Source organism: Psammomys obesus, unplaced genomic scaffold (genome assembly GCF_907164565.1).
Source record: "Psammomys obesus unplaced genomic scaffold, mPsaObe1.curated_primary_1811, whole genome shotgun sequence".
Lineage (NCBI taxonomy): Eukaryota > Metazoa > Chordata > Mammalia > Rodentia > Muridae > Psammomys > Psammomys obesus.
Window position 1 is genome coordinate 5,940,786 of NW_026596040.1, and position 21,318 is coordinate 5,962,103.

Here is a 21,318-nt window from a genome sequence, read left to right on the forward strand (position 1 = left end):
TTTTTTTTTTTTTTTTTTTTTTTTTTTTTTTTTTTTTTTTTTTGTAAAATGCTGTGTTTTGAAATTAGCTTAGTGGGTTCCTCTTTTTACTTTTCTTTAATCAATTTATTTACTTATTTATTTATTTATTTCAATTTATTCACTTGGTATCCCCATGGTAGCTTCTTCCCTCCTCTCTTCCTAGTCCCCCTAACTCTCCTTCTTCTCCCCCTATGTCCTTTCCCTAGTCCCCTGAAAGGTTAGCACCTCTTCCCCTCTATCTGACCTTAGCCTATCAAATCTCATTAGGGCTGGTTGCATCATCTTCCTCTGTGGCCTGGCAAGGCGACACCCCCCCCCCCAGGGGGAAGGGAGCAAAGAGCCAGCCACTGAGCTCATGTCAGAGACAGCCCCTATATCCCTTTCTATGGAACCCATTTTGAGACTGAGAAGCCCATGGGCTTCCCCTGAGCAGGTGGTCTAGGTCCTCTCCATGCATGGTCCTTGGTTGGAGTATTGGTCTCTGCAGGTCTGGCAACCCTGTGCCCAGGTTTTTAACTCTGTTGTTCTTCTTGTGGGGTTCCTGTCCCCTCCAGGTCTTTCTATCTCCCTCTTCTGTAAGGTTTCTGGCACTTTACCCAAAGTTTGGCTATGAGTTTTAGTATCTCCTTCTATACCTTGGTGGGTAGTCTTTCAGAGGCTCTCTGTGGAAGGCTCTTGTCCTGTTCCTTGTCTTCTCTGACTTCTGAAGTTTATCCTGTTTTCCCTTCTGAGTGAGGTTTCAGGCTCTTACCTGGGGTCCTCCTTGTTGCTTAGCTTCTTTAGGACTATAGATTTTAGTATTGTTTATCTTATATTATGTGGTTAATATCCACTTATAAGTGAGTATATACCATGTGTGTCTTTCTGCTTCTGGGTTACCTTACTCAGGATGGTCTTAAAGAAGAGCTAACGCCATACTCTTCAAACTATTCCACAAAATATAAACAGAAGGAACATTATCAAACTCATTCTATGAGGCCACAGTCACCTTGATACCTAAACCACACAAAGACCCAACAAAGAAAGAGAACTTCAAACCAATCTTGCTTATGAACATTGATGCAAAAATACTCAATAAAATACTTGTAAACTGAATCCAAGAGCACATAAAAGATATCATCTACCACGACCAAGTAGGCTTCATCCCAGGCATGCAAGGGTGGTTTAATATATGGAAATCTATCAATGTAAACCACCACATAAACAAACTGAAAAAAAAAGCCCACATGACCATCTCCTTAGATGCTGACAGAGCATTTGATAAAATTCAACACCTGTTCACATTTAAAGTTTTGGAGAGATCAGGGATACAAGTGGGTTTCTATAAAGCTTTCTCATGCACATTTAGTTGTGCCTAACCCACCTGTTACACCTGCCTCTCCTCAATCTTATTTCTAGCTCCCCTGCCTGCCTAATTCTTTAACACCAAGTAATCTACCATACTTTCTCATATTTCATGTATTCTATTCCTCCAATTACATGTTTCATTGGGTTGTGAAGTAATAGGCTTTCATATGGCTTTTCACACAACTTTCCTTGGATTTATCCCTTCCCCTACTCCCTGGTTTGCTGTGCCCTTTCCTTACAAAGCCTTTTCACCATCACTACTCAACCTCTCTCCTTCTGCTTTACCTACAATCCACTGTTTCTTTCCCTCAGTTGTACTCATGACAAAGGCCCCTTTTTGTTTACCTGCTTTCTTTTTTGATCCAACTTAATTATACATGTGAAACAATATGTTTGAAGCTATGATCCGCATATGAAAGATGACATGCAGAATTTGTCTTTCAGGCCCCAAGTTGACCTCATTCAGTATAATTTTTTTTTCTGTACCATCATTCACCCTTGTGGTTTCACTTTTCTTTACAATCTGAGTAAATCATTGTTCATATGAGCTCTTGATAAGAACTTTGTTCTTAATGATTTATTGCAACATTATCATTTCTCTCTAAAATTCTCTTGAATCACCGAACATTATTTATTTCTCATAGTAAGGAAAGATACAAGAGAAGCACCAACTTAAGATGCATCTTACCTGATAAAACAGGATCGGATGAATGGGGAGGAGGTTCCCCCTATCAGTGGACTTGGCAAGGGGCACGGTGGAGATGAGGGAGGGAGGGAGAGACTGGGAGGGAATGAGGGATCGGGACACGGCTGGGATACAGAGTTAATAAAATGTAACTGATAAGAAAAAAATAAAAAAAAAAGATGCATCTTTTTCATTTTCCAGGAAATGTGCAGTGAGTTCCGGGACCAAGCAAAGAATGGAATGCTCATGTGCACCAGGGAAAACGACCCTGTTGTTGGCCCAGATGGAAAAACACATGCAAATAAGTGTGCCATGTGTGCCAGTGTGTTGTGAGTATGCACCCTCATGTCTTTGCCTTCCAAGATGCACCATGGATTGTCTGCTAGAAAAATCTCAAAAGTTGATGGACATAATATTAAGCAATATTGAATAACAAGGTGAAGTCATTTTCTGTTCACATATCCTTCTGTCTTCTAATTATGTCAAGTGGTTAGACTCAGCACTAAATGTGTATAGTACCAGACTGTCTTAATTTACAACAAAGAGAAAGTACAAGTCTCAGGTTGGATCCGGTGCTTTCTTTTTCCTTGCTCCACCTCTGATAGTCCACGATTCTGTGAATTTATTCAGATACCGTTTATAAAAAAAATCTGTGTGGGTAACTGTGGGGCCAGGGTACAGGACTGCTAAAATACCAATTAGTAGAATAGAGAACACTGTATTTTTTCTTTTTAGGATATCCTAACTCTCTGCCAGTGAAAGGCATGCCTTAGTAAGTGGAGAGTGAAGCCCCTAAGAGACAAGCTCATGAACTTAAATGTACAATAACTTTTGTCTGTCAAGCTAGTCCAGGCCTTCTAGGACGTTCTTTGGCTGAGTGTTGTGGGTGAAGCTGTTGCCAGCGTTCTCTCATGTGGGACAATATAGAAGGTGTCCTGTTCCAGTCGTGATCTCAGCCCATTAAGATTCAGCAGCTACCTCTTGAGGTTAAGCATAAAACTAATCTCTTTCCGAGAGTCACCTCACAATAATGTTGAAAGTTTATCTACAAATTAGAACCTAGAATTCTGCACCGCATCCGTCTGCTCCCCTTATCTTCAAAGTATATTTATACAAAATACAAAGTTATCAATTATCTCTGTCTTCACAGATTGCTCCATCCTTAACTATATGTTTATAATTCATTTTGAAAAGAAACTTAGAGTAAGTAGATCAATAGAATAAATAATGGCCTAAGATTCATGAAATAACCGTGTTGTTTCATTGATGGTGATGATTAGATATGGTGAATTATAACAATTTTCTACTGGTATGTTATATATCATAGAAAATGACAAGAGCAGGGGGAAGGCTTGCTGGTCCACCTTTAATCTCAGAACTTTGGAGGCCAGAGCAGGAAGGTAATAAGTTTAAGGCCAGCCTAGGATATATGGCAAGACATTTTCTCAAAACAACAACAAAAACAAAAAACAAAGCAAAACCTAGAATATTTGACTTTTGATGGACCTTATAAAACTCACTGTTGAGTCTTTTTGGGCTACCATGGCTACTACTAAATATTGAACTGTAATGTAATTAACTCTGTAAAAATATTTGAATTGTTATTTGACAGTGAAGAATTGTTTCTGTTATGGTGAGTCCATCAACTGACTTAGCATCATTCCTTGTTAGCATCAATAATATCATAGTTACTTGGGAGAAAAAGTTTCATGATTGAGATTTTAAATCAAGATAATCATGGCTTTTAAAATTTTATTTATTTTTTATTAATTACAGTTTATTCACTTTGTATCCCAACTGTAATCCCCTCCCTCCTCCCCTCCTAATCCCACTTTCCCTCCCCCTTATTCACGCATGCCCCTCCCCCAGTCCACTGATAGGGGAGGTCCTCCTCCTCTTCCATCTGATCCTAGTCTATCAGGTCTCATCAGGAGTGGCTGCATTCTCTTCCTCTGTGGACTGGTAAGGCTGCTCCCCTCTCATGGGGAGGTGATCAAAGATCAGTCCACTGAGTTCATGACAGAGACAGTCCCTGTTCCCATTACTAGGGAACCCTCTTGGACGCTGAGCTTCCATGGGCTACATCTGTTCAGGGGTTCTAGGTTATCTCCATGAATGGTCCTTGGTTGGAGTATCAGTCTCAGAAAAGATACCTGTGCTCAGATTTTTTTTTTTTTTTTTTTTTTTTTTTTTTTTTTTTTTTTTTTTTTTTGCCCTCCTTGTGGAACTCCTGTCCCCTCCGGATCTTTCAGTCTCCCACTTCTTTCATAAGATTTCATGCATTCTGCCCAAAGTTTGGCTATGAGTCTCAGCCCCAGCTTTCATACCCTTCAGGGTAGAGTCTTTCAGAGGTCCTCTGTGGTAGGCTCCTGTCCTGTTCCCTATTTTCTCCCTCTTCTGATGTCCATCCCATTTACCTTTGTGAATGAGAATTGATCATCTTATCCAGGGTCTTCCTTCTTGATTAGCTTCTTAAAGGTGTATAGATTTTAGTATGATTATCCTACATTATATGTCTAATATCCACTTATCTATGAGTATACGCTATGTGTGTCTTTCTGTATCCATTCTTCAACTGAGGGACATCTGGGTTATTTCCAGCTTTTATTACAAATAAAGCTGCTATGAACATGGCTGAGTAAATGTCCTTGTTGTATACTTGAGCATCTTTTGGATATATGCCTAGGAGTGGTACCGCTGGATCTTTTGGTATCACTATTCCTAAGACATCAATGGCTTACAAAAGAAAACATTATGTGCAAATTTATTTATTACATATTAATAAAAATGTGTTATTTTGTCATTGTTATTACTTTATGAGAAGTGTGATGAAGCCTTTATTTGCATGCTGTCCAAAACAATCACACCTCTTAGAACAAATCCTTTTTGTTCTGAAAAGTTTTATGTATTTATTTTCATCAACATCATCATCATCATTTTGTCTGTGTGTGTGTCTGTGCCACGTGCACATATAGAGCCCAAAAGACAACTTTCTGGAGTTATTTCTTTTCTTCCATGATGGGTTCCAGGAATTGAATTCAGCTCATCAGGCGTGCACAAAAAACACTTTTACATGCTAAGCCATCTCCCTGATCTAATGTCTAGAAGAATTCTGATATTTGGTTTGGGGACATTCTATTTCTTCTGGAAACATATCAGAGTAATTGAAAAACTGAGCTGAGTTTGTGTCTTCTATTGCAGCCTAGTAGAAGAGGAAGAGAAAAAAGCTGACAAAAGAGGGAATGAGATGGTTGAGGCTGGAAAGACGAAGAGAGAAGCAATACAGGTATCCCTTCCAGGTCATCGGGCACGCACATGCGCAGTCATCATTCTCTTTAGACCAAATCACCACTTTCAACATCCTTAATGGCTTTGCCAAGTGGAAACATACGTTTGAATCCTCATGTCTAAAAAATTGTCTTCCATATTATATTTATTTATCCTTATCTCATTTTCTGATGTTCTACACGTTGGACTTCAAGCTTTCATATACTCCTTTGCTGTAGTATTTCCTTACTTGAACTATCTCCTTTGTGTGTGGTGGTGGTGGTGGTGGTGGCAGTAGCGCTCTCTCTCTCTCTCTTTCTCTGAGTGTGTGTGTTGTGGCATGTATTTGAGTATATAAGTGTATATGTGTGTACACGTGTGTTCGTGTATGTGTCCATAGCTGGGTGCCTCCATTTGAGTGTATGGTTGTGCATCTCCTATATGGGGAAGTGGAGCCAGAGCAGGACAGTTATCACTTCCGTACCCACTGTTCTTTGACAGGGTCCTTAACAGTCCCGGAAGCTTTCCCTTTAAGCCAGGTAGGCTAGCCGGACACAAGATCCTGGGGATCGGCCTGTCCCTCTTCCCCCAACGCTGGAGTTACAGGCTTACCCAGACATGCTTAGCATTTTATATGAGAGCTACGGATTAAAAGCAGCCATTATTCTGCATACTATAAACTCCTTTACCCATCAAAGACACTATCTTATTATTCCTTTTGTCTCTCGTAGTTACCATGCCAAAATAATGTTTAAGTTGAATATTTTCTAATCATTTTAATATAATAGTGGCAATCTTATGTTCCAAATAATGTGTTCTGTAAGCCCGTGAACAGAGTATCGGCTAAAGCTGATATCTGACATCACTTTGTGCTATTTTGTTGCTCGACATCAGTTTTCAAAGGGAGTGAGGTGGGGAAGTTTTGCAGTGTTTAGTGATCAGGCTCTCAAATCCTCCTTCCTTTGACAGGAACTATGTAGCAAATACCGTCCCCAGGTAAGAAATGGTCGACTTCCCTGCACCAGAAAGAGAGAACCCACTGAGGGCCTGGATGGGACGATCCATGAAAACACCTGTGCCATGTGTGAAGCCTTCTTGTGAGTACGGCTGCAGCCACTACTGTTGAGTGTCAGATGTGGGGTAACATTGGCAGGTTGCTCCAGGACGTTGACAATGAAGCCTGCCTTTCTTTGTGCTTAGTTTGGGGATCTCTTACCATGAAGCCACACACTGACAGGCACTCTCTTCCTACTGCTTCAGTGTCCTGAAAGATATGTAAATGAAAGATATGTCATGTTAGGATCATGTGCTAAAACCAGATCTCCCAGAGTTGATGGCAGAAAAGTGCTGGATCTTGATTTCTCTATGTTTATAGGTCACTGCCATTACAAAAGCAAAGTGGACTCATTAGATAATAACAAGCTGAAATTGTGTTAATACTTAATCATTTTTCTAGTTGCTTTCTGGGAGGAAAGACAAGCCTTTAGGCGTCGAAAAATAGTGGAATATGTGTTTGCTGGTTTGTGGTGGCATTTATGTTTTAATTTTACAAGCAATGCTAAAAGGAAGAACAGCAACATAAACCTATAGAGATGTAGAAGTAATAAGATATTCTGAGATTTTTTTCCTCTTTAAGATGCTACGCATTGGTGCTAGAAATAATTCTTTCCCACCTCTCTCTTGTAGCCAGCAAGAAGCAAAGGAAAATGAAGCTGGTTTCATCGCAAAGGTTAAAAGAGAAGTTAAGGTAGTTATCCTGGGATGCTTAAACCACATGGAAAGATCAAGCTTTGCCATTTTGCTGTAAACATTACACATAGAATAACTGAAGACCCTGGCTGGGAGGAAACTTGGATGTTATATAGTCTAGAGTTTAACAAGACTTTTTTTTCTAATTGTATATTTAAATTAGCTTACTAAGCAGTAGGTTTCCATGAAGACTTTAATCATACATCCTTAGTTATAATTAGCCATCTTGGCACCAAGTCCTGTTCTTAATAGCCAGAGTATGTGTGTGTGTGTATAAATATCAGGGTCATGGGCAACAGGTGACCAGATTTTGATCACGGTACACAGCTTCATATGTGCTTCATTCTCAGACTGTGTAATGAAAGTTTAAACCTAGAGAGAAGGGAGAATTTTATTACAAAATTAGTGTTTTAGTGGTATTAACATCCATATTCCAAAGCTCTTATAGGGGAAAAATGCAAGGAAAGAAAAAAAGAAAACAGAACAGAATAGAATTAATTTTTTTCAATTTTATTTTTATATTAATTACAGTTTATTCATTTTGTACCCCCAGCTGTATCCTCCTCCCTCATTCTCCCAACCCCACCCTTTCTCCTTCAACTCCTCAGAATAGAATTTAAATGTAAAGATCCTGACCCCAAAACCCAGCATTCCTTCTAAAATTCTCTTTTTCTGATTGTCACCTATGGGAAGACACTTTTAAAATTCAGCATCCCTAAAAATTATTTTTTGGTGGTTCAGAATGACTAACTCAAGGTAAGTGATTACAGTCCATGGTAATTTCTCTGCACCCATCAAAGGCCATGAGCACTAAAATCAAACCTCTGAAGAACCACTGAGTTGTGAACCTATAGGAGTACTTGCTAAAGACTGAATTGCAAGCAACTGTGAATCTGAACTTTAAAAAAATACCTTCTTAGGAAAAAAAGATTACCTTTTGTTTTTCCTTTCTCTATTAAAATGTCCCCTATCCTTTTTGTGATTTAAAGGAATTTGTAAATCTTGTAATAGTTTTATGTTTCAGTTAATAAAAAAAGTTACTTAAGCACATAAACAAGCAAACAAAAACATTTGTGTTTTATGCATAAAACACATTAAGTTTCCAATGTCTTCAAGAGAAAGTCCTTCAGTATAATGAAGTTTGCTCTTTCATATTGGCTTCAGAAGGCAAGATTTATTGCCTGTATTGTTTTAATTATGATTAGTCAAGGGATCTGGTAGTGAATAGTGAAAAAGAGAAGAGTTTTATGGGAAATATATTCTCTTATTATTATTGAATTTTAACTTGAGACAAGAATGTTAGGAGAAATACAAAATCACTTGTCATCAGTAATTAACCCTATGATATTAAATGATTTGTTTATTCAATTACTTTATATTTTAGAGCTAGCATCTGTTGAACATGTTCTAGATGATAATCACTAAGCATTTACAAATATTGATGCATATTGACCGTTATTTAAATCATGAAGGATATTCTTACATCCATTTTATAGATGAGGAAATTTGACCAAAGAGTGGCAAGAACCCTCATTTAAGCTTTCTTGCTAGAACACTGGAATTCTAACACCATGATGTAGCCATATACAGAGTAGTGCTTGCCAGGCAACATTTGGGACGCCATTCTACATTCCCCGGAAAAAGAAGAGACTCAAGCATAACAGATCATGTTGAAATCATGTGATAAACAGAAAACCTGCAGTGTCTGCGCATACAGGCACTTGAGAAATAATATCGAGAGGCATAGGAGATTCAGCTTTCCTAAGATGCAGTTGTGGGTACATTCTGTTCCAGTCTAAGCTTGCCACTGTTTTCTCAGCTAGGAACATGTCACATCAGTCAAGCGACATCTCTGTAGATGTGGCTTTTAAGGATACCAAAGAGACACTTGTAAAATAGAGGTGGGAATTTGCCGAATTCCAGTTACCTTCTCCAGCCTCAGCAGAAAGTCCCTGCTGACTTGATTAGAGGCTCAAATAGAAAGAACCTGAAAGGTGAAGGCCCAGCTGGCAGGCCCAATGAGACACGGGGAATCACTACAAGGAAACAGCTTACCTGCAGAGTTGAAACATGGAGTCATTTCCAGATGAGAACTTACAGGTGACTCCTTGTCTTATATAGTCCTTCCAAGGTGGTTGAGCAGATAGCAGATTATGTCTATCCACTGAGCCAGAAGTGGAGGTTACCAAATAAGTTATTTTAGTAAATTCACTTAAACAGTTGTTGAGGTGAAAGGGAAAGCATTTTTCCAAATATTAGAAGGAATATAATTTGGAAGAAGGAAAATATTTCTGACTTTTCGGAAGGACATAAAATATTTCATTTTCATATACTGGTCTCAATGAACATATTCATATTTTATTAGTTTAGGAAAATAGGCCTCAAATGTAGGAATCTTATAAAATTTGTTAGGTTTTTTTTTTTTTCACAATACCCCCAAAGTAGTTCTGTAGCTAAGTCATTGGAACTATCTGGTAGAAATTTTATTTGGGGATGAACCATCTGGAAGTTAATGAAATAGCTTCAGTTCTCACTAGAAATTGTTAAATATCCTTGTTATGTGTTATGTAAAAGGGATGGAGAGAATATGGATGACAGATGAACACTGACATTTTCTTCAAAACACAAAACTGTTTGAGTTTATGATATGCATGCTGTCTTTATTGCATTATGAAAGAACAGAGATTGTGTCCAGTGCTCAGAAAATGCATTCTAAAGGCAGTGAGATGCTCAGGCAGTAAAAGCGCTTGCCACTAAGCCTGGCTATGAGTCCAGTGTCAAGGATCTACATGGTGGAAGGGGAGAGCTGACTCCTGTAAGGTGCCCTCTAATCTTCACTCATGAGTCTTGTACACAGACGCACGCATACTTATAGAGGAAAGAAATACAGGTAAAACACATAAAGGACTATGCAGTTTATTAAGAGAATCTTATCTGCATGTGGATTCAGAGCTCGGTTTCAAAGCAGACAAACCAAAAAGCCTTCCATATGTCCAGGGTTCTTGGTAGGAATCGCACGCTAAATTCGCCAGAGGTGGGAAAATACTCCGATCATTTTTCCTCTCCCAGAAAGTGCTGAATAAGAAGCCAACAAAGCGATATCAAAGAAAATATTTAGAGCCTTGCAATTCTCTTCTTTTAGGTCGACTGCAGTGAGTTCCTGAGTCTTTTAAAAGGTGGAGAACTTTTCTGCACACGAGAAAATGACCCCGTGCGTGGCCCGGATGGCAAGACCCATGGCAACAAATGTGCCATGTGCAAGGCTGTCTTGTGAGTATGAGTCACAAGGCGGGCGCAGTTCCCACCTTGAGTCCGAGAAGTGGTAGAGCAGCCAGCATGCAGACTGCACATGAGACACACGTTGCGTTTGCCGCTGAAGAGTCAGGAGAGTGTGAGAGGCAGCAAGCATGCTGACTGCACAGACATAACATTGTGAGATACACAAACGCAGCAGCTACTGTGAGTGAGAAAAGTGGGACAGGCAAGCAGATACCTTCTATGCTTCATCTTAGACTTCCGATTAGGAAGAAAATGCACGAGCTCTATTGGTCACTGTGTACTGTATTTTTGGAAATATCATATTCCAGGAAATAAACATAAGTAAGGCCTCTCAAAACAATTGAGGGTTTCTTAACATCTTTGCCACTCACAACCCCTTTTCACTGAGAAAGATTGATTGCACATCTGAATCTGTAAAGTAAATACACAAATCAAACCTACAACTATCATAAAGAACTTCAGATAAAATAATTATTTACAATGTATTTAATTAGAGAAAATCAAATGAATGTGTGGTGTTGTTCAGTTGTAAATTTAGAATTAAATCTTGGCTGAATATCTTATAGTACAGGACACAAACCATCTTAAAAATTTTTTCAAAGTTGATTAATATTTTGATTTTATAGCATCAATGCTGAAAATGCAGTTTTGCTTAAATATGTAATATTAAATGCTAGAAGTATGGTTGAAGTCATTTCAGAAATTGTTGAACATTCTATCCTAATCTGAAGGCAAATTTTATTTGAAAAATTATTTTATGAAATATAAGTCAGCAACTCATAGAGTAATTTCTGCACTCAAACATTCTAATATAATGCCATCAAAAGTTGAACTAGTTTGCTCCATCTGTACTGAAGAATGATGGTCGGAGAAAATTGAAAGTCTTTAGTTCTCATAATTAAGTCCTTGTGTGCCTGTAGAAACACAAAACTTTCAATGCACGAAGAAACAGAAGCACTTCAGTTCATAACCTGTACTAGTTTTGAACCTGAGCTGAGCTACTAGTCAATTTTCTATGGCACTGAGTGGCTGACACCACACACAGTGAAAAGTGTACATATTGTATGTTCAAAACAAATGCCGCAGTGAAGTCCCATGATGCAATATGGTCAATGATGGGGATTCACTGCCTGTTTCATTGGGAATTAATTTTTGATCACCACACGTTCAGAAACCTTTAATATTGCCAAGTGGGTTTTTTGGGGTTTTTTTGGTTGTTGTTGTTGTTGTTTTGTTTTGTTTTTTTATATATAACACCCTCATTCACTCGCTTGAGCCCTATGGGGTGCAAATGGTCCACTTCCTGTTGTCTGGATATAAGGTAATGAGATGAAAGGAGGGTGTCTTTGGAAAAGCTGTGCTCATAACTGGCTGTGGTACATCAGTGAAGGGGCAGCTAATAGAAAGCTTCAGGTGGAAATAGACCTGGGTCTTATCATTTGGGTATACAAATGGCAGGGCCATGTGAGAGAAGACCAGAACTGCATGAGGTCTAAATTAAGAAAGCTGTAGTACGTAAGAAACAAATGCCTGGAGCTTGGGAACTTTACCAATGTTCAGTATCAAACCAAAGTGTTTTGATGTCATTTCTACAGAATGACATCAGATGTCATTTCTTCAGAAATGTTTCAGTTAGGAGAGGAAATGGTAGAAATATGATTTATTGAGGAAAACGCAAACAGCAGTGATCAATAGAAGAAAAAGGAAAGCAGAGAGTCTAACATTCTGAATGCTACTGGTGTGAGGGCATTGGTAGGTTGCCATTATTCAGTGAAGGACCACTAGAAGAAGAAAGAAGACACAAGTCCAGGTGAAGGCAGGTGATGACAGAGAAATGTTTTTTTAAAATTCTTTATTAATTACACTTTATTCACTTTGTATCACCACATAAGCCCCTCTCTCCTCCCCTCCCAATCCTACCCTCCCTCCCCCTTCACACATGCCCCTCCCCAAGTCCACTGATAGGAGAGGTCTTCTTTTCCTTCCTTCTGATCCTAGTCAATTAGGTCTCATCAGGAGTGGCTGCAGTGTCTTCTTCTGGGGCCTGGTAATTCTGCTTCCCCCTCAGGAGGAGGTAATTAAAGAGCAGGCCAATCAGTTCATGTCAGAGACAGTCCATTGCAATGGAACCCACTTGGATACTGAACAATAAAAAACAAGGAAATTTTTCAGATGTGCTCGGTAGACTCCTGTCATACATTCAATGCACATCCCATCTGTCTTTCTAAACGAGGATTGATCATCTTACCCCATGTGTGCTCTCTTGATTATCTTTTTTAGGTGTATAGATTTCATTATGTTTGTCATATCTTATAGGTCTATATAAGTGAGTATATACCGTGTGTGTCTTTCTCCTTCTGGGATATTTCACTCAGAATGATCTTTTCTAGATCCCACCATTTGCCTGAAAATTTCACTAGCAGTGTTTTCAAAGCAGATACAAAGACTCATGACCAAACCTTCAGCAGAGTACAGGGAATCTTATGAAAGAAGGGGAGTTAGTATGATGGGGAAAGGATAGGAGCTCCACAAGGACCAAATATATCTGGGCACAGGGTCTTTTCAGAGACTGACATTCAACCAAGGACCATGTATGGATATAACCTAGAACCTCTGCTCAGATGTAGCCTATGGTAGCTCAGCAACCAATTGGTTTCCCATAGTGAGGGGAACAAGGAGTATTTCTAACAGGAACTCAATGACTGGCTCTTTGACCTCCCCACCCCCCAAGGGAGGAGCAGTCCTGTTAGGCCATAGAGGAGGGCTTCGCAGCCAGTCCTGAAGATACCTGATAAAACAGGATCAGATGAATGGGGAGGGGTTTCCCCCTATCAGTGGACTTGGAAAGGGGCAGGGTGGAGATGAGGGAGGGAGGGTGGGATTGGGAGGGAATGAGGGATCGGGACACAGCTGGGATACAGAGTTAATAAAATGTAACTGATAAAAATAAAATAAAATTAAAAAAAAAACAAGGAAATCATGAAATTTGCAGGTAAATGGTGAGATCTGGAAAAGGTCATCCTGAGTGAGCCATCCCAGAAGCAGAAAGATGCACACGGTATATACTCACTCATATAGACATATAATATAGGATAAACCTACTAAAATCTGTACACCTAAAGAAACTAATCAAGAGGGAGGACTCTTGCTAAAATGCTCAATTCCTATCCAGAAAGGCAAAGAGGATGGACATCAGAAGGAGAAAAGAGGGAACAAGTCAGGAGCCTGACACAGAGGACCTTTGAAAGGCTCTGCCCTGCAGACTATCAATGCATATGCTGAGACTTATGGGCAACCTTTGGGCAGAATGCAGGGAATCTTAGGAAAGATGTGGGAACTAGTAAGATATGGAGAGGACAGGAACTCCACAAGGAGAGCAACAGAACCAAAAAATCTGAGCAGAGGGGTCTTTCCTGAGACTGATACTCCAACCAAGGACTATGCATGGAGATAACCTAAGACCCCTGCACAGATGTAGCCCATCATGAGAAATGTTAACGGGCAACAGCTATGCAAACTGGGAGAAGGAATGGAGTTGAAGGTGATATCAGTGTTTTGATTTTGAAAAGCAAAAATTATAGGAGGAAGATCGTGCTTGTTAAAAAAAAATTGTTAATTTTGAGTCCTTTTGAACATGAAAAAAAAATAATAAAATTCAAAGTCCTGAGCAAACATTTTAGGAAACACTGATTAGCTGGTAGTTAGGCATATGTTGTTTTTCTCTAAGTATGATGGAAACTTTGCCAAGCATAGGACTCCACATAATCCATCTAGGATATTTTCAGAGAAGAGGGTCTATAAGATATGTTAAATAAGCACTAATAAATTCCATTTAGATTCAAATGAGGTATTTGGTAAGTTCGTAGAAATACGTTCTTCCTCTGGTAAGCTAGTATTCCTTCTGCTTTCTAACTTGTAGTGAGAAAGAAAATGAAGAAAGAAAGAAGAAAGAAGGGGAAAATCAGAGAATCACTTCAGGGCACAGTTCCAGCGGAGGGCGCCTGAAGATTAAGGTGAGAGTTAGCCCTGACTTCCACAGAATAGGCTGAACTCGCTGCCAGGGCACAAGGTAAAGGGAAACACAGGGAGTGCCGAGACCAAACAAGTCCTTGAAGAACACAGTCTTCCACCTCAGCCTATAGAGTAAGTCATTAGCATTTTTTCCCCGCTGCCCTGGGACTCTGGGTTCTTTAGATGTGGCAATAGTTAAAGACAGTGAACCCAGTCTCCTGACTCTTTGTTAGTATGCTAGTCCTTGAGACAATATTCATTCTCATTGGCATCTTCACTTTCTTTCAGTTTTTTATTATTGTGGATGAGGCTAAATCATTGAATTATCTTCTCTACTCTTCAAGGCAGAATAGTATGAGAAAACAGAACAGAGTATGAGGTCTGTACACTTGGGCCCTTACCATATGGACTTGTGAACCTTTGAATGAATCACCTCAGTGCTTTTATCTCAAGTTTTCTTAAAGAAAGAGAGGAAAATAATTTGGGTATGGTGAGCACATCTGAGACACTTTACAGCCTCAGGATGACACTATCGCATGAGATATAGCACCATTTCACAAGCTTTCTGCCACCCATTCACTTCTTCATGGCCCTGGGGAGATGAAGGTCATCTCTTTGCTCCCAAAGACTTTCACTGAGGCTTACACATCTGAGCAGGCAGAGATGTACATGTGGTCTTTGGTATACAGTTTTCTGACCCTCGAACTGTGCTAACAGACTTTAGCCACTTTATAGTTTCCCTGGTTATATATTTAAACAACAACAACAAAAGCTCTGAGCACTGTCCCCTTGTAATTAGAATATGGATGATTCTAGCCCTTCCCCTTTTCTCTGTGGACAGCAACTCTAGGTGATGAGATATTTGCAAGGGTGAAAGGAAAGAGTCTTTCCGATGCTGACCGCTTCTTGAACTTGGTAATAATACAATATTAACTATGTGGCTGGCTTTCTTCTCCCTTTTCAGGATGAATGCAGTCAATATTGGGAAAGCATGAAAAAAGGAGAACTCAGCTGTACTCGGGAGAGTGACCCTGTGCGTGGTGCTGACGGGAAACCATACAACAATAAATGTGTCATGTGCAAAGAACTCCTGTAAGTCCTTTTCATAACAAGTGTCTGAAAGATAGCCATGCATTTCCCCTGAATTAATGGCTTTTCTCCTTTTCCGTGGCTCCCTCTATGAAAGTTCTTTTTATTAATCTCAATGTTCTTCCCCCCCCTTCTATTTCCTAGAGAACATAAGTCCAAGGGGAGCATTTAATCAAGTGGCTGATTCTCCTCTGTCTGCTACTGTAATTCTGTCACCTCTAAATGTCATCATGATAGGAAGCTATTCATTGCCTTGAGCTATTGAGATTTAATGACGGCTGTTTGGAATAACTGACCAGTGTTTAAGGGAGCTGGCTCAGTGTCAGGTATATGACACACACGCAACTACAGAAGCAGGAGTTGTTGCGTCAATTTATTTTCCCTTCTTGAATGGTAGTAGAGTATCTCATGGCAGAGTTCAGCCACTTTGATTCCTCATATTAGGGACAGTCACACAGTTATTGCTAGTCCCATCTACAAACTAAGATAGTCCTAGGTGACCATGAACTTGTACGGATGCTTTTGGTTGTGGCATTCAAGTGTTACATGATTAGGTAATAGGCAGTGTCCACCTCCCACCCATAAAGTATAATTCATGTAGTCTTCACTTTTCTGAAGGCTATGTGATGAACTCTTGTTCAATTGCTAACGTTCTACTAATGAGAAAAATGAAACTGGCTTTCTTAGAGGTCTCTTGAAGAACGAACTTGAGGGTTCTTCTGTACACAGCTGAGTTCACTCTGTATTATTATCATATCTAACGTGTACATTGTGGGTGGGAGACCTGGAGTTGGATGGCCAGTGGCCCTCATTAGATGCTCCTGTCTCTACCTCTCCTTTGCTGGGATTATAAGCATCTGCCACCAACCTCTGCTTTTGATATGGACACTGGGTATTTGAACTCTGGTCCTCATGTATGTGAGGCAAACAATTAATCAACTGATCTATCTCCCCAGGCAATTACTAGTGGTTTCTGACTGGAGGTATGACTAGCATCAGAATTTCTCCATGCTACAGCATTACAGGCACCCTCTATTTTTAATAATTAACTTGGTTAAAAATTTATGACTTGAGTTTGTTTGAATTTGCTATTTCTTTATATTTTTATATTTGCTATTTCTTTATCTACTTGAGGTTCACTTTAAGAAATAATATTATAATCTCAAAATTATGGACCACTGCTCTAGTAATGTGAACTGAGACTGGAGATGAGGTTGGATACTAATTGTGAAGACTGTAGTGAGATGATTTGATAATGCATTTTTCTGGTGACTGGGCTTCTTTTCCTGAAATCTTGATAATGTGGCTCTCAAAGAGTGGAGACACTCATCATGAAAGAGAACACATGCCCCCAGGCCCTCTCATCTTGCATTTGTGCCAACAAGATGACTATCCACCCTTTCTCTCATAGGCAGAGAGAAATGGAGGAAAAAAATAAAAATTCCGCCTCGAGATCAAATGGGACTGCATCAGCAAAAAAGGTAAGTTGTTGCTGAGGTTCAGACAGGGCTTTCTGCTTTAAGCCATAAAAAGCTGCCCGTGTGGATATCAGTGTCCTTTTAGGATATCAGAGCTAACACCGGATCTTATATTGCTGCTACTAACTTTCTACAGACACTGGCTCACAGTTATTTCCCTATATTCTTGGAGTTCAGACTTTTTAAATGACCCCACTAAAACCAAGGTGTTGGTTTAGTTGTGTTCCTCTGTGGAAGCTCTGGATTGGGTGTTTCTGTCTCCAAAATCCAGGAACAACCTGCCTTCATTGGTTTGTGGCCACCTTTCATCCAGCATGCTTACTCCAGTCTGACTCTCTGTGCTACTGAAACCAATTCCTCTGCTTGAGCCCAAACCCTTGTGATTACAATGACTCTCTCCAATGCTCCCTAATAATGGCCTCACTTCAAGTACAACTGATGGGCACTCCTAATTCTGCATTTAGCCATAACTGAAGAGCAACATATTTACCTACCCCAGAACTTAAGACACGAACGTCCTTATGTCACAGTCCTGCCGACCTCAGCAAGGTTAGGTGGCTGTCAGACTTTTGAATGGAAATCTTCTGATTTTCAAACCCAATAAAATACCAGATAAGCACAGCATTTCTGATTATCTTTCCTTATTTATCTTCAGGATGTATGTGATCAGTTTAGAAGCCAAATGAAAAACGGGAAACTCCTCTGCACACGGGAAAGTGACCCTACTCGGGGTCCAGATGGCAAGACTCATGGCAATAAGTGTGCCATGTGCAAGGAAAAGCTGTAAGTGTCTTAGGAAACAGGGGCTCTGCTGGGGGTCCAGATCATATCATAATCACATAGCAACAGCTTGAGCAGAATAACAACTGTTTTAGAAGTGAGTCCCGTAACTAATGAGGTAGTTTTTCACGTTAGTAGAAATGTCTCTTCCGATCCTTTCTCTCAGGGAAAAAGAGGCCGCTGAAAAGAAAAAGAAAGAGGATGAAGACAAGAGAAACACGGGGACGAACAAGAGCGATAAGGAGGTAATATGTCAGGCATGTTACTACATGAAGCTGGGGGTATGTTCTGGAGAGAAGGAGGATGGCTTGAGAGCTAGCATGAAATTATCTTTCAGAAAATGAGCTTTGTTAAGAGAGATGCACCATGGGAGCCACAGTTAGAGCACAGTGACACAGGACAATATTGAGGGATGATGTGTCACATATCATAATAGAACTGTGAGGAAGGAGAACATCATACACCTTCTAGAAAACAATAAGAAAGTTGGCTTACGAAGAAAAAGCTACATTGGACAGCATGAGAGAGAAACTGGACTGAGGGAAGAATCAAGAAAGAGATCATGAAAGCCAGAGAGGTAGAGAGCTCTACGGGTTGGGGAGCCTGCCTGTAGCACAAAGCCAGCTCCAGAAGAGGCTTCCAAGTTTCCAGCTGGATGCGGATAAGAGCACGTGTGTGCAAGTTCTGGTCGTATGCATAGGAGACAGGGTGCAGAAATAAAGAAGCACATTTTTTACACATTTATCTTGATTCCGCAAGAGATAAAGACAGGAGTAGCCCTGACAGAAAAGGGAAGGTAGAGAGCAGAGCTAGCAGAGGAGGTGTCACCTGAATCGTTAAGGTTGGGCTCTCTTAGACTCTAAGACTTAGAGTGATGATTGTTTTAAAGCCACAGTCCCTCCCAAAGGCTCATTGTAAAGAGAATTCATTTAACTAATATTTTTTAAATACACATTCTCTTTCAATCATGGGGCTATGAATATAAACAAATATATATCTGTCTCAAGAGCATAGCCTGTCACTCTATACCCCCAAACAACTTTAATGCAACTACAGGGCCTGCCGCAACTATCAAAGTGTTGTGACCTATCCACTCAGTGAATTCCATTTGACGTTTCAATCAGCAGTTGGGCCCGGGGAAGGGACTGGGGTTGGGAGTGAGGGAGGAAAAGGAAAGCAACAAAAATTACAAGCAACAAAACGTAAATTTGGAGCGTGCATGGTAACTTTCCAGATGCCGCTTGACTGCCACCTAGTGTTCAGTTTGGGCTTTATAAATAGTGCTCACCTTTTCCGAAACCCAGCGCAGGAATCAATATCCACTTAGCACATCTCCACTATCTATGAAACCCAGTTAGAAAGGCAAAATTGTAATTCTCCATGTATATAAAATACTGCTTTCACATGTGTAGAAAGAGGCCTATAGATTTATTTATATCTGAAAATCAAAATAAGATTTGAAAACTCATCTAAACAGTTTAAAAAAATCTATATTGTGATTTTGTCTAATTTTACAACTAAGAAAAGCTCAAGAGACAGAAACTGCACACAGCAATATGTAGATCGGGAGACAAAAATCCTGAAAGCTGTTATTCGTGTGTACACACGCAGTGCTGAGAGCACCCAGGAAAGAACTCTACCTGCTTCTGAAAATGATGTTTGTGAGACACTTAATACAGTGGTCAGATGGTCAAGTCCAGAGACAATTTTAAGAATTCAGTGAATAGAAGATTGTCCTTTGTAGGTGAAAATAAGTAGCTCCACTCTAAGTCACTATTAGTATTTTCAAGATACTAAAACCTTGGCTCCAAAGATAACTTTGGAGTTAAAGGAAGCTCAGTATAAAATATCATGGGAACAGGTTCCTTGACCTATTTTACAGTTGATTTTTTTTTTACTGACAGAAATATTTCAGCTCAATTTTTCTTATAAATTGGTGTATTTTTCCTCTGTCACGTAAAAGTGAAGAAGTGAAAATTAGGAATTGCTCTCTCAGTAGGGTCCTGGTCCCAAATCCACTATTTACCTTAATATTTATTATTTTTTAATTAAATTTTTATTTTTATATTAATTACAGTTTATTTGCTTTGTATCCCAGCTGTATCCTCCTCCCTCATTCCCTCCCAATCCCATCCTTTCTTCCTCATCTCCTCCCATGCCCTCTCCAAGTCCACTGATAGAGGAGGTCCTCCTCCCCATCCATCTGACCCTAGCCTATCAGGTCTCATCAGGAGTGGCTGCAATGTCCTCCTCTGTGGCCTGGCAAGGCTGCTCCCCCCTTGGGGGTGTGGTAGTCAAAGAGCCAACCACTGAGTTCATGTCAGAGACAGTCCCTGTTCTCCTACTTGGATACTGAGCTGCCATGGGCTACATCTGAGCAGGGTTCTAGGTTATATCTATGAATGGTCCTTGGCTGGAGTATCAGTCTCAGAAAAGGCCACTGTGCCCAGATATTTTGGTTCTGTGCTCTCCTTGTGGAGCTCCTGTCCTCTCCAGGTCTTACTAACTCCCGCTTCTTTTCTGAGCATTGTCCAAAATGTGAAATGAGGATAATGGCTGCACATCCTGTGAGCTGACATGTGCTGCACATGATAGAAAATATTTTTAAGATGCGATAATTAGGGCAGGCTAGCTCAAAAGGTAATGGTACTTGTCCTCACTCCAGAAACTCTGAGTTCAATCCTTGGAATCCATATAGTGGAATGAGACAGCCAATTTCATCACAAGTCCTCTGACTCTGCATATGTACCATAATATGTGTGCCCTCATGTGTACACACACACACACACACACACACACACACACACACACACACAACCAATAAAAATAAAACTATCATTGAGGAACAGAGCTGTGAGTTTATCCTTAAATATCTTGCCAGGTGAATATTTTCAGGTCATTCTGTACTTTTGGTTTTATTTGTTTCTTTGCTTGCTTTTGTTTTGTTTTTAAGACAGGGTTTCTCTGTGTAGTCCTGGCTCTCTTGGAACCCACTGTGTAGACTAGGCTGGCCTTGAACTCACAGAGATCCCCTAGCCTCTGCCTCCTCAGTGCTGGGATTAAAGGCATGCACCCCCACTGCTCAGCTTCAGTCTGTAGTTTTGAACTAGACTTTTTTACATGTGGAATAATGAGTACAGTTAAAGACAGGCGGATTTGGGACACAGTTTTGCAGAAAATTTGTACAAGTGAGATGAGCTGTTTTAGGCAGCAAGAGAATTCTACCGGAGAAGACAGACTGAACAAAGTACGTTTAAATCAATGGCCATCTCTGAAATCTCATTTTCTCTATTTTCCTCAAAGTATTACGACTCCATGCCTAATCACTATGGTGCTGTCAGGTGGTAAATGTGTAAGGCAGGCTGAATGCTTCTTCCTGTCTAACTTTCCTGCTGCTTTCTGGTGATAAATGTTCGTCTGCAGTAGTAATACGTGTGTGCCTGTCCTCTTGTCAGGACCAATGCCATGAGTTCCGGAGCATGCAGCTAGACGGAAGGCTGATCTGCACCAGAGAAAATGATCCCATTCGAGGCCCAGACGGCAAGACGCATGTTAACAAGTGTGCCATGTGTCAGACCATTTTGTAAGTGGAGAGGCTTATCGATGACTTTG

At 40.1% G+C, this 21,318-nt stretch overlaps 1 protein-coding gene across 1 annotated transcript in view; it reads left to right on the forward strand.

Annotated features, from left to right (window-relative positions):
* Spink5 (serine peptidase inhibitor Kazal type 5) overlaps positions 1-21,318 on the forward strand; it is a 61,309-nt gene that overhangs the window by 39,157 nt on the left and 834 nt on the right. Inside the window, exons 15-25 of the mRNA XM_055622814.1 lie at positions 2,255-2,382; positions 5,255-5,339; positions 6,290-6,417; positions 7,007-7,070; positions 10,212-10,339; positions 14,268-14,361; positions 15,324-15,451; positions 16,860-16,929; positions 17,582-17,709; positions 17,873-17,951; positions 21,162-21,289. Coding sequence (XP_055478789.1) covers positions 2,255-2,382; positions 5,255-5,339; positions 6,290-6,417; positions 7,007-7,070; positions 10,212-10,339; positions 14,268-14,361; positions 15,324-15,451; positions 16,860-16,929; positions 17,582-17,709; positions 17,873-17,951; positions 21,162-21,289 — 1,160 coding nt within the window. The remainder of the gene's footprint in view (positions 1-2,254; positions 2,383-5,254; positions 5,340-6,289; positions 6,418-7,006; positions 7,071-10,211; positions 10,340-14,267; positions 14,362-15,323; positions 15,452-16,859; positions 16,930-17,581; positions 17,710-17,872; positions 17,952-21,161; positions 21,290-21,318) is intronic.